General features: G+C 65.3%; 1 protein-coding gene across 8 annotated transcripts in view; it reads right to left on the bottom strand.

Moving 5' to 3' along the window:
- TPCN2 (two pore segment channel 2) overlaps window positions 1-11963 on the bottom strand; it is a 47601-nt gene extending 35638 nt beyond the window's left edge. For 5 of the 8 annotated variants that reach the window (XR_015240673.1, XR_015240672.1, XR_015240671.1 and 2 more), the window contains exons 1-8: window positions 11774-11962; window positions 8201-8265; window positions 7416-7492; window positions 6893-7070; window positions 5481-5597; window positions 1860-1966; window positions 1265-1337; window positions 74-176 (exon numbers count right to left, since the gene is read on the bottom strand). Coding sequence is in view for 2 of the 8 variants with exons in the window: in XM_086676659.1 (XP_086532785.1) it covers window positions 74-176; window positions 1265-1337; window positions 1860-1966; window positions 5481-5597; window positions 6893-7070; window positions 7416-7492; window positions 8201-8265; window positions 11774-11879 (826 nt within the window). In the remaining 6 variants the exon portion in view is untranslated. Of the gene's footprint in view, window positions 1-73; window positions 177-1264; window positions 1338-1859; window positions 1967-5480; window positions 5598-6892; window positions 7071-7415; window positions 7493-8200; window positions 8266-11773 lie in introns of all 8 variants that reach the window. The other 3 variants (XR_015240675.1, XR_015240674.1, XM_086676660.1) reach the window with 3 other exon arrangements.
- Between the last annotated feature and the right edge of the window lie 829 nt (window positions 11964-12792).

Consider the following 12792-nt stretch of genomic DNA (forward strand, 5'->3'; position numbering starts at 1 on the left):
CTCTGCGGCCCAGCGACAACCAAAGCTGCAACCCCCCCCCCCCCCCCGGGGCCTCTCCCCACTCCTCACACACCGTCAGGGTTGTTGGCCGTGGTCAACAGCACCAGGAGGGAGGTCAGGGCCTCCGGCAGGTTGCGAAAATACGTCAGCCTCTCCCGGTCCTGCCCGTCGTCCTGCTGAGAGCGAACGTGACAGCTCTGAGGCGCCGTCGGGCCTCTGCCCCAGCGGCCACTGTGAGGCCAGCATCCCCTGACCTGCCATGTCCCCATCACTTCCCAGCAGGCTCTGCACTCACAGACAGGACCTCACTCGCGGCCTCTGGGCCCAAGAGCCAGTGTTCAGGGAGGCCGCGCACCCACAGGGACACCGGCCACCAAAGAGGGTCTGCTGGGAACCACGGCGAAAAGCTCTCAGCCGTCCTGGCCGAGACACACACAGACACAGCACACACGACCACACAACCACACGGACAGACACACACAGACACACAGACACACACACACACACACACACACACACACGCACGGCAGCTCCAGCTCTCCCGGAGTCAAAAAGGACAGCGTTCAGTCCCCCCTCATGGACAGCACAGCCTGAACCCCCAAATACCACAAGTTCAATGAAAACCGGCCTTGGCTGACCATCGGCCACATTCCCAGGACAGAGGCAGGACAGCTCCAGGCCCGAGGACAGCAGCCATGGCCAGGACATGAGGAAGGACACGCTGGACCACAGATGCACGGGGCGGGGGGACCGGGGCGACAGGTGGGAGACACCTCCACACCGCAACAAGCCACTGGGGGCCAAGGAGCAGTGAGGAGCTGGAGGAAGGGGACAGGGGCGGGGGGGGGAGGGCAAAAGCCCACAGCTGGAGAAAAGAAGTGGGGACAGGCAGGTGCCGTGAGAGGGACGGTGGTGCAGTCCATCCCGAGGGCCCCAAATGCCAGAATGAGGGGGCCTCCATCTAACAGGGGTGCAAAGAAAGCCGGGTGAGTGACGGGGCAGGGAGGGGAGACGGAAGGAGGGCAACCAGGCAGACCAGCCCTGAGCCCGCGAGGCAGGGGGCACCCGGGGGCCCCATCAGGGGTGCACGGAAGACCAGCCACGTGGAGAGACCCCGGAGCCTGGGTGGGCCGACACTGACCCTGGTCACCGGGCTAGGGCAGGCAGCCTAACCGGGCCCCAGAATGACCCAGAAGCTTCCCCTGGGCCGCCCTGTCCACCCAAACCCCAAGGCCCCGGGCGGGGTCAGAGCGGAGCACCGTACCTTCTCGCCTGTGAAGAGAAGCATCCCGAGCATGGTGAAGACGCACAGGTGCAGTGCCAGCAGCAGCACGACACTGGGGAGGCGGGGGCGGGCGCTCAGCACGGACACACACCCCACGCACCCCACGCGCCCAAGCGGACAAGGGACTAGGGACAGCCGACCCGACCGCAGGGGGAGCGCCCTGCCCCGACAGAGCCCGCCGTGTGCTCAGCTACTGGTCCCGCCCTAAGGGAGCCCTCTTTCCCTGGCAGGGACGATCGGTGACCCCAAAAGCATTTCCTGGGGGTCCAAGGAACCCGTCTCCCAGAGGGGAAGGCCGCGTCCAGCCATCTGGGCTGGAACATGAGGGGTCACCCATGTGAGCCACTGGGGGAGGGGACGGAGAGAGAACTGGGGGAGGGACAGGAGGAGAGCGGGCGGGGAGGGGTCACGGCCACAGCGGGGCAGAAGGGAGCACCCGCAGGGCTCTGCAGCTATCAGGCAGGGGGCTGCCGGGAGGCCGCGAACACCCACCCACCGGCCTCCCCAGGCCACAGTCCCGGCGCCCCGACGGCACAGCAGGGAGCAGGAGACCCCACCCGCCCGGCGAGCCCACCTGGCCATTTCCGGCAGCGACGACCTGATACACTTGAGCGTCTTCTTCATCATGGAGGAGTTTTGCATCAAGAAAAAGGGGCGAAAGAGCCTGCGAATCCGCAGGGGCTGAAAGACGGCAGGAAGGGGCCCCCGTTTCCACCCAGGCCGGGGGCAGAAGGCCGAAGAGCCCCAGGCCCCGCTCACACCCCTGCCCCCGCCCCTCCTGCCCCCGCGCGCCCCAGCTTCCACCTCGGGCTCCACACCCTCCTCCTCACACCCCTGCCAAGGGGCCACCCCTGCGATCAGAGCACCCAGGGGCCGCTCCCCGTGCCCCACCCCCCTAATGTCCTCGGGACCCCCCGGCCTTCTCGAGGGCCCCCCTCAGGCGCCCCTTCTCCCTCACCTGCTAGCAAGACACCACATGTCCCGACACCTTCACTCGCAACAGAACCCTCGCCCCCCCACTCACCCCTCCACCCGTCCCGCGTGTCCCCGCTCCCGACCCAGCCGGTCCTCCTGTCCGGTGACCTCCAGGCCTGAGTCTGCCCAGTGCTTCGGGCCATCTCCCGGGGCCTGACCCGAGTGCTGGCGCCCAGGGCCCCTCCTGCCCTCTGAGGCCTCGCACTCCGGCGAGCTCATCAGGCCTCTTGGTTTTCAGGCTCACGGTGATGATTGTCCCTCCCATGTCCACCCGCCCCTCCCAGCTCTCAGCTCCAGACTCCGGGCCCCCTGGGCTTCTCGTCTCAGAAGCACAGCTAGGTCAGCCCCAGGCCCTACGTACTGCCCGGAGGCCCACTCTGGCCCGCCCAGGGCCCGCCCCTCGCCGTCCCGCTGGCTGCGGCCTTGGCCCCCGTCTCTGCTCAGTGGGAGGGTGGTGCCCATGCCTCCGGTCCCCATGCGAATGCCACCTGCTCCTGCACCACACCCGACCGCTCTGGAATCCTGCCGCGCACCCGCAGGTGTCTCTCGCGACCGAATGAGCTCCCTCCAGCACACGGCAGACCCTCCAGATCATCTGCACCACAGGTGATCCCAAGGCCTGACTCAACCTCCCTCGGCTACTCGCACCCTCGGAAGGGGCCCAGCTCCCGGCTCAGGACGCTCAGGGCCACGCCCCCAGCCCTGCCCCGTGGGCTGAGGAACCAGCGTCCCCAGCTCGCCCATGATCCACTTGCTGCCCCTGGAAGGAACCTTGTCTCAGGGCCCGTATCCCGAATCTTCCAGCCATCCCTCTAGGCCAGGCAGGGGCTGAAGGTCCTGCTGGCACCCGCACCCGGGGTCTTGGACCCTCACCAGTAATCAGACACGGGACAGGGTGCGGCTTCTCCCCGGGTGTAGTGACCCGACCTGCCAAGGGCCCTCCTGACACGGGGGCCACGTCGGGTCATTGACACAGAGACATGTGGCCTTGATGAAGGATGGGAAGGTTCATCCACAAGACTCAACCCTGATTAGACGCCAGCCTAGGGCCAGGGTGGGGTGCCCCTGGGAGGCCCACACAGAATCACAGCTCACCACTGATCTGCAGATACCTAGTCCCCCGTGACAAAGAGGCACGGCAGAGTCGTGACCGTGGCCTATCCGGTCACCGGTAGACCACGAGGGATGTGACCCTCCTGGCCACAAATGGACGTGAGAGACTAGACCGGAGTGGGTGGGATGCCCTGGTTCTCCTGCCCGCCCTCCCCGCCCTGGTGCCTGTGTGAGTTATGACTGGCCAGCTGGCCACAGGGAGAAACCTGGGGCCTGGTTTCTGGAGGTTCTGGGTGATGGGCTGACTCTACCCAGTGGACCACCTGTGGCATTCCAGCCTCAATCGGGAGAATCCCCCCCGAGACGGTACTGAAGGGAAAGCTCTGCGGCAAGCGGGGTCCGCCCCGTCTATACCGGGAAACGTAACGATTCCTGCGATCAGGGCACGGAAAGAACAGGCCAGACCACAGGGGATGGGGTCCAGGAAGCGCATGTGTGGATGGGCAGAGCGAACACCCACAAGACACAGAAGGACGCGTCCTGTAATGTGCAAGCCTCTCCCCCCAGGGCACCACTGACACCCTGCCCTCCAGAAGCAGAGCCCGGTTCAATTCGGCTCACCCAGCCCGATGCGGCCCCCTGGCAGGGGGTGGGTGACTGCGATATGCCCCTTCCCCAGGCAGGGGCGCTATCCTCACCGGACAGACAGGCGTGCGGGCTGGGGCTCTGCCTGGGGCCACCCAGGGGCCACCCTCTGAGCCTCAGGGGCCCACGCTGCTTCAGGGCAGCCCCACAGCCCCCACTGGCCTCACGATGGCCCTCACCCTGAAGTGCCTGGCCCGAGGGAGGGCCCAACGGCCCTAGGCAGGCTCAGTGACCCCAGCTGTGGGGCAACAGCCCTCTGTGGGACCAGAAGGCGCATCAGAGGCTCTGAGCACCAGGACGTGACAGGAACAGCAACTCCTCCCCCGACCCCACGATTCGGTGTCCTGCTGCTCTGGGGAGCGGGGGCGGGGGGGGGGCGCTCCACCAGGGACACACGTAAGAATTCATGCAAAGCAGGGTGCCGTGCCAGCAGGGGTGTCTATCTGCCAAGGACAGCCCGGGAGTGGAGGCCTGGGTCCCCATTTGAGGGGAAGCGCCCCGAGTTGCTGAGGAGCTGGTGGAGGCAAGGGCCACGGGACGCAGAGGGAGAGGAACTTGTAAGTGGCAGTGAGGGCCCCACCGATAACAAAGCGAGGTCTGAGCCGTGCTCGGTCTTCCTGGCCTGTTGCGCAGATGTGGGTTCGTAAGCTAACGAGGCTCTTTCCTGCTAGGAAGTGGGAGGCGGGCCCCGCGCCCTCCCCTTGGCGCCCTCCCCTTGTCAGCCCTGCAGCTCTCTCTCTCGGCAGCGGCTCCCCGCTTACTTCTGCCAGCGAGGGCATGGACAGAGGCTGGGACACCGGAGGGGCAGACGGACGGCTCCCTGCTGTCCCCTTGCTGTCCCTAGGGCAGGTGCCCACGCCCTGGGGCTGCCAGCCGGCCCTGCCTGCGGCACTCCCAGAACCAAGCAGTCTCCGCAGGGGCACTGGTGATCTGCACCCCTCCAGGCGCCAGGGGCGGGGCGCCAGCTCTGGGGGCCTGTCCCCTGAGCTTCCTGCAGTTCTGTGTCCCTCGGGGCCCCATTCTGCTTTGTCGGTTACTCGACACCTGTTTAAGCCCCTATGTAAACTCTCTTGGCTAAAGCACCCGATGGGCTTGTGTCCCCGACTGGCCCTGAGGGACATGGATGTCCCCACACCCACTTTCCCTGCTTCTCCTCTATCCAATCACGGGGCAGAGCATCCAGGTGGGGGGGGGGGGGGGGGCGGGGAGGATGGTGCAACCAGAGAGGTTTGGGGACCGGTGGCCAATGTGGGCCTTCTTACTGCAGGCCCCAGAGCTCTGGGCGCGAGGCCCTGGATGGCGCTTTCCTGGGGGACCCAGGCGGGCGAGAAATTCAGCTGACAAGTGGGGAGGCAGGAATTAGCAATCCCTGTGCCCTCCCTGGGCCTCAGGACGGGCCTTCTTCTACAGGACGGGACAAGGCCAGCAGCTGACTGAAATGCTAGGAGGGCAGGAAGAGACAGGCAGCAGACGGGCCACCCAGAGCTCCCCGCTCCCACCTCGGAGCCACCGCACCACCTACCTCCTGGCAAACCAGACTCAGCGACACGATCCAGTCCGCGAGAGACACGACCAGCACTGCGAGGTAGGCCAGCAGCCAGGGGTTCTTCCGGAACTGGGCCCATCCAACCAGATAGCTCTGCAAGAGAGGCGGTGGGTGAGCGGGCGAGCGGGCAGCCCCACAGACACCAGCCCTGCAGCCGGTCCGAGGCCGTGGACGCGCAGGGGTGAGACCGGGGCGCCCGCAGCAGAGACCCCCCCCCCCAGCCCGCTGGTGACCTCGGGCACTTTAACCCCTCTGGCCCGCCTCCTCATCGGTCCTGCCCGTCCCGGCCGCCAGTCTGGCTTGCGCACAGAAACCACTCTGGAAAAGAGCCGTTCTGGAAAAGGGCAACGGCACTCGTGGTCCACTTCTGGTTAGGGCCGGCCCACACCCAGAACCGTCTAGACCAGGTCTTCCTCGGGGGCCCACTGGCCAGGTGCCAACAGCCCCACCGGCAGTAGGGGCATCCAGAGGTCACATTGCACAGACAAAAACGTACGCTCTCTATCTTTCGAGACTCCCCAACCGTCCCAACCGTTCGGAAGACGCTAATGAGAACCGCTCCCCAGTTTCAGTTCCAGTCTGAAAACCCTCAAACCCATAAACACATCGTGGGCTAAAAAAGAAACAACGTGAAGCGGTCCGGGCCCTCGGTCCCCCACGGCCCCCAGCGCCAGCAGCAGCAGCCCAAAGCCACCCCCACAGCAGGACAGCCCGGCAGGCACCAGACCAAGGCCCTGCGGGGCTCTGGGGACAGTCTGCCGCACTACTGGGGCTCCGTGGCCAGCTGCGTGTGCTCGGCTGGGCCTGTGGCGCTGGGATCACCACCGTTGGACCAAAGTAACAGGACGTGTGGCCCACAGGAAGATCTCTCGGCCCCTCCGCATCGTGCTGGAAAGCCGCTATGGCTCTGAACCCCTGACGTGGCTCAGAAGTTCACATGAGGAAGGCCGGACCCACCTCCAGCTTCCCGAAGGACTCGGGTCAGACCGCGCGGCAGCCGGTCCTTTTCCGGCCCACACCCACCTCCTCCCGTGTTCCTCCTCTCTTGGGGGCGGGAGGGCGGCCCACAAGCGAGACCACCGGTCCTCTCTTGTTCCGCCGGGGTCTCTCCTCACAGAGGCACTGCCAGACCCTGGGCCACTCCCGGAGGCCCCGCGAGGCCGTGCACCCGGCAGGCCCGAACCCAGACTCGGTTTAGTCCAGAGAGAGAAGAGCTGACGGGGTCTCTTGTCCTCCAACCAACCCAGGCCTTTTGCTCACAGGGGGAAGGTGCAGTCAGAGACAAAAGGCAGCCAGCTCCGGGAGCGTAAAGGTTAATCCGGAGGGCAGCACGCAGGCTGGGGGGGCACCGGCCCCCGCGCTCTGGCACCTGATGGCGCCCGGCTCACCTTCACAGACATGTCAGCCACAAAGACCAGCAGGCAGAGCGCCTCGACGCTCTCGGTGAGGCCACAGGGCGGGTCCCAGGGGGCCGAGCGGAAGCGGACGTCCGCGGTGCTAGTGAGCGAGGAAGGGGTCTCGATAAAAGCCAAAAGCAGGATCAAGAAGATGGTGAGGCTCAACGTCCTGAGAAAAGAACCAGACCTAATTGAAACGCACGAGCCAGCGAGGCTCTGGGCCGCAAAGCACATCGGCCGGCAGAGGGCCGGGCAGGACAGCAGGCCACACTCGGTGGCTTCCAGAAGCAGAGCCCCCGCCTCGCGGTCTGTGCCCACTCTGGAGCGGTCAGCTGACGGTGCCCAGGCCAAAACTCAGTGGCGTGGCTGGACCTCATCACCAGGAGGGCCCCGCTTTCCGTGGGCTGGGCCCCGTGGCAAGGAGAGAGGGGAGGGGGAGCCCGCCTGGACCCTGAGCCGGCCTCCCCCCACCCAGCCAGGCCGCAGGCACCCCGCGCGGCGTGCCCCCTCTCACCACTGGCAGGTGTTGGAGTAATACAGTCGGTAAAGCCACATCGACCTGGCGTCCATGCGGTGGTTAATGGAGCGGTACTGAAGGTCAAAGACGCACAGGAGAGCATGAGCAGGGGCCCCTTCGGAGCCACGCAGCACGGCCAGCCCCGTGCAGGGCCCCCGCTGACCCCTCGACGGGCCCTAGGCGGGGACACAGGCTGTGGACCGGAGTCCACTCGATCGCACACGTGGAGAAAGGGCTCTCTCGTGGCCCAGCAGGGGCACGTTAGCAGGCAGACTCAGGACACCCTGGGCATCCATTGCCCCGCGTGGATACCTGTTTCTAAGTGCACAGCTGCGCCCTCTGCCTGCCCGTGACGCTGTCCCCTCTGCTGTGCAAGGCCCTACAACGGTGCCGCTCTCCAGGATGCCCCCCACCTGGCACACTGCTCCCTTCCATATCTATTTCCCGAATCGAGCCTCAATAGCATTTTCCAGCAGGGGATGGTCTGGCCATCTTGGAGCATCTTTCCCAAGACCCGGACAGGCCCTCAGTAGGTGGTAACTCAACGAAACGAGCGTTTCCAGGGTTCAAAAGAGCACCCAGTGCCCACCTGCTTTAGGGAGGACTCCAGGCGAGCCGTGCCCGAAGTGCCCGTCATTACGGTAATCACGGCCACACGGTCCAGCGACCGAGGCCCTGGCCCCAGGACAGCGAGGAGGGGCCCATCGGGGCAGCCGTCACCCAGTCCCCACAAAACCTAGAGGCGGGCCCAGGCCCAGCCACCGGGAACGGGTGCCACCCACCTGGATGGCATCTTCGATGAAGACGGCAGCCTGGTCAAAGCAGAGATCCTGCCTGGACGCAGCACCTGCAGGCAGAGACAACACATCAGGTGACGTGGGGGATCACGTGGCACTCACCTGCTACAGGGCCACTGAGCTCAAGGAGAGAACTTGGAGGCATTCTTTCCTAAGGCTCTGGAATGACCGGCCTTTCGCCCTGCCGCGAGTTTGCACACAAGAGAGCCCCAGACCTGGGCTGACACAGGGAGGACCGTGCGGCCGTCACTGCCCTTCTGCCGCCTTTACCAACCAGCAACTTGGGGCCTCAGGGCCCAGGAGGGTGGACAGAGCCTCCGTGGGCCCCAGGAAGGCTCCCGACTACAAGGGGCCTTGAAGCCAGGCGAAGCCATCCCAGCACCCTTGCCCCCTGCCCATCGAGGAGCCAGAAGCTGCAAACGAGATCAGTCCCTGCGGCCTCGGGTTCTGCCCACTGATCGTGGGGCAAGGGCCACCCCTGTGGCTTTGGTGCAGAAGCTGTTGCGGGACACAAAGGGAGAAGGCAGGCATGAGGAGCCGTGGTTCGCAGCAACGGAGGAACCTCACTGCCCGGCGCCCAGGAGAGAGGGTGCAGCTCAGGCAGCCCGGGCCCCGGGGGCGGGGAGAAGAGCCCGCACGCAGCCCCAGCAGCTCCCGGATCAGGGAAATGACATGGCAGCCGTTCCTGTTGAAGATTGTATTTTCACACGTGGCCCCTTTGGGCCAGCAGCTTCTGAAAACTGCCCTTAACCGGTACAGAGAACACACAGACGTGTGCACAGCTCTAGAGCAGAGGTACCAAAGCCAGAAGCGGAGCAGGCCGTGGACCACTGCCCTACTCTGACCACCATCCCCAGGGAAGCACATGCACCTGTCCTCAGGGCTCCTGCAGCAGGGTCCAGGGGCCAAGCAGGGATGCGGGGGACCCTGGACACAGGTAGGAGACTAGACTCCTTCCCCGCTCTGCCACGGCACGCCGTGTCACCCAAAGCAAGCCCCGCCCTCCATCTGGGCCTTGGTTTCCCCCCACGTATAACCTCCATGCCCTGAAAGTTCTCCCAGGGAGGCTCTGAGGGTGGCGACAGCCTGCTTCCCTGACAGCACCCTGGGAAGAACTGTGATCAGACGGCACTCTGCTCTATCCCCTGCTGTAGGGAGCCCCGGACAGTGCAGGGCTCGGCTTCTTTCTCGCGTGAATGAATGAACAGCGAAAGAGGGGAGCCTGTGAGGGCAGGGTGGTCTGAGGGCCGGCAAGAGGCCCCATGTTACCAAACCCCCGGATAAGAGATGGGATCTCAGCCTGGAGAGATCTAAGGATACAAGCTTCCTGGACAAGAAGAGCCTCCGGGCTCACTCCACGCCCAGGCGTGGGGTGCAGCGGAAGGGGCTCACGCCCAGACAAGCCATCACTGGCCAGGGGTGTCAGGCACCCGGGGACTGTCCGGCACTCATGACACCTCTCGCCAGGGCCTCAGGACACCAAACCTGAGAAGGGCCACGCCACCTGCTCTGCAGCCCCCGACACCAACGGCCAGAGGTGTCTCCATCCCCAACATCCAGTCTAAGCCCCCTCTCCTGTTCCAGGCCCCACCCTGCACTGCCTGCCTGGGACCCCGACCAGCTCCCTGATGACCCTGGGCAAGCCCCCGCACCTCTATGCCTCAGTTTCCCCTCACAGGTCAGATGCGACGGCACGGCTGTGCAGACTGAATGGGCTGCTGTAGCTACTAGGTATTATTCTAAAAGCCCCTTCCATATCACGACAATCCCTCGGCCTCTGACTTTTCCGTAGCCAGAGAGAGGGGGGCGCCCCGACCAGGAACAAGAAAACAGCCACCCTCTCCCTGCAGCCCGTGAGGTGAGGCTGGGTCAGAAGGACCCGACCGCAGGGTCTGTGGGGCAGCACAGTCCCCGGACCCCGGTTGGCAGGAGAATCCGACTGCAGGACGAACCCCACTTAGGAGCCCCGCTAGGGAGCTGGGAGGTGACCAGCCGTTCTCGGTCCCCCCTGCCCCCGGGGCCAACAGCCTACCCGGGGAGACTCAGAACACAGAGCGTCCCCTCACGCTCTCGGGAAGCCTCATCGAGGCATGGCGTCGGGACAAAGAGCCCTCTCTCACGGTCCACGCCGCCCGGCCCTGGCTCCTGGCTTACAATGCAGGTCTCAGCGGCCTGCCGTCCACTCTGCCAAGACTAGGTAGGACCTGCACAATCAGGCCCAGAATGGCCATCAGCACCGACTGCCCCATCTCCGCCACCTGGCCGGGCCCCGTGCAGAGGGCATTCCCAGCAATCTCTCCGAATCGTCAAAACGCCCCTCAGGTCAGCCCCTCCGACTCCCTCCCTTTTGCTGAAGCTTAGAGGGGTTAGGCAACCTGCCAAGGTCACACAGCCAGAAGTGGCAGCACGAGAAAGACACTCCGACCTCCAGACACAAAGTCTGCAACCCCCCCCCCGCCCCCCGACACCCAAATGCCGCCACGTCCTATGTCCCTTGTCCAGGGATCCGTGCTGGATGGAGACCTTTTCTGGGGGACAGCCTCTGAGATGGGCAGGCAGGTGGCTGCCTCAGCCTCCAGTTTTCTTGTCTGGGGTCAGGCACCCATCCCCCCAGTCCACGGATGGGCGCACACCACAGGCCCCTCCTGGACCCAGGAAGAAAAAGTCCGGGAAAGGAAAGTGGCCCTAGAAGGACCACCCAGCTCGGCACTAGCAACAGATCCCAGGGCTGACCTTGGACAGATCCGGGATACTCTCCTGGCCGGGCCTCGGTTTCCTTCTCTGCAAGATGAGGCTGAGGCCCTTCCCAACCTCCCCCCCCTCCCCCCCCCCTCCCCCCCCCCTCCCCCCCCCCCTCCCCCGGGCGTCTGCCAGAGACCGCTGGACTCCACCCTCCCGCCCTCCTCGGGATTCAGCAATTTCTCTGCCGTAAACAGGAAGGACAGGAGGGAGCTGCAGAGGGCAAAGGGAGGCAGCTTCCTCCCTGGCCGGGGTGGGGGGTGGGGGGTGGGGGGTGGGGGGTGGGGGGGCCGCCCCAACCCCAAACTGAAGGGGGACCAGCCCCTGGGGAGCCTCCGGGCACCCGGAATGAGAGGGCAGACTGAAAGGACTCCTAAGTCTACTCCCAGCGGGGTTCGAATCCCACCTCAGCCACCTCCCCGCTGGGTGACCCGGAGTATGGGCACGCCCCTCTCCGTGCCTCAGTTTCCCCCATAATAACCGGGAGGAAAACGGAAGTGCTGCTTCCTAGGAGTCACCAAGGCGATCCGCGAGGCGCGGGTCCACCCGAGACGCATCGAGGGGGCTGCACGGCGCTGGCTGCCCCGGGCTGGCCGAGGCCGGCTGGTCGGAGGCAGGGCGCGACCCTGCAGCGCTTGGCCGACTCCTCACCCGCGCCAGTGCCCGGGTCCGCAGGGCGGCTCCCCTGGCGCCCCGCGCCCGCTCGGACCCCGGCCCGGGGGTGGGAGCGACGGCAACGGATGGCGCGGGGCCGGGGCAGGGGGGGGGACCCCACGCGCCACCCCTGCGGCCCGCTCCCCTCTCCACGCCGCCGCTCACCAGGCCCAACGCGGACGCCGCGGGAGCCGGCCGAGCCCGCCGGGCGGCCACTGCCGCCCCGGGCCCGGCTCAGAAGGGGCTCCGACTCCTCCCGTGGCTCCTCCATGGGGTCGCCGCGCGCCGCCGGACCTTCACCGGAGCGCAGAACTCCGCGCGCGAGCTCCACTGCGCAGGCGTGGCGTCCCCGCCCCCGGAGGTCGGGAGGAGGAGCGGAGAGCGCTGTGACACAGGGGATGCCCCTTCGCCACCAGCCAATAAGAACGGAGGATTCGCGTGGGGAGGCGGGGCCTTCCTAGGCCCCGCCTGTCAGGGGCGGGGCTCAGCTTCCTTCCCCGCAGGGAGGGACTCTAAGGACCTCCCAGGGCTGGGCGGAATCCCTCCGGCGACCGAGGTCCCTGGGCCGGGTGCGTCAGCAGCACCTGGGCACTGGGAAAAAGGCCGATTCCCCGGCACTCCCCGAATCAGAAACTCGGAGCAGGGCCCAGGACTCTGTGTTTTGCATGTTGAGTGTTGGGCACGCGGGGATCACCCCAAAGGATACCCCCCCAAAAAATGGAACTTGAATTTACTCTCTGGTAATGAAATTACAAAGATTAAATATAGTTAGGGGTAAACTTTGAAAAGACCAGTAAGACTCTTGAAAAATATTTACAACATGTATATGAAGTCTTTTTAACGTTAACGCATAAAGCTTGTTTCCCATTGCTGTGGTGACACATTTCTGCAAATTTACCTAAAACCACTCCCATTTATCACCTCTCGGTCCTGGAGGTCAGAAGTCCAGCGGCTGGACCGGGTTCTCCCACCAGGGCCTCACAAGGCCAAAGTCAAGGTGTTGGCTGGCCTGAGCCAGGCTCATGCACACGGTTGGCAGATTCATTGCCGGGAGGCGACGACGGCAGTCCCTGTTTCTTGCTGGACGTCGACCAGGGATCATTCTCAGCTTCTAGAGACTACCACATTCCTCCCCTCATGGCCCCTTCCATCATCAAAGCCAGCAAAAGTGCACTGAATCTCTC

This window comes from Puma concolor, chromosome D1, assembly GCF_028749965.1.
Source record: "Puma concolor isolate L17-30 chromosome D1, mPumCon1.1.hap2, whole genome shotgun sequence".
Lineage (NCBI taxonomy): Eukaryota > Metazoa > Chordata > Mammalia > Carnivora > Felidae > Puma > Puma concolor.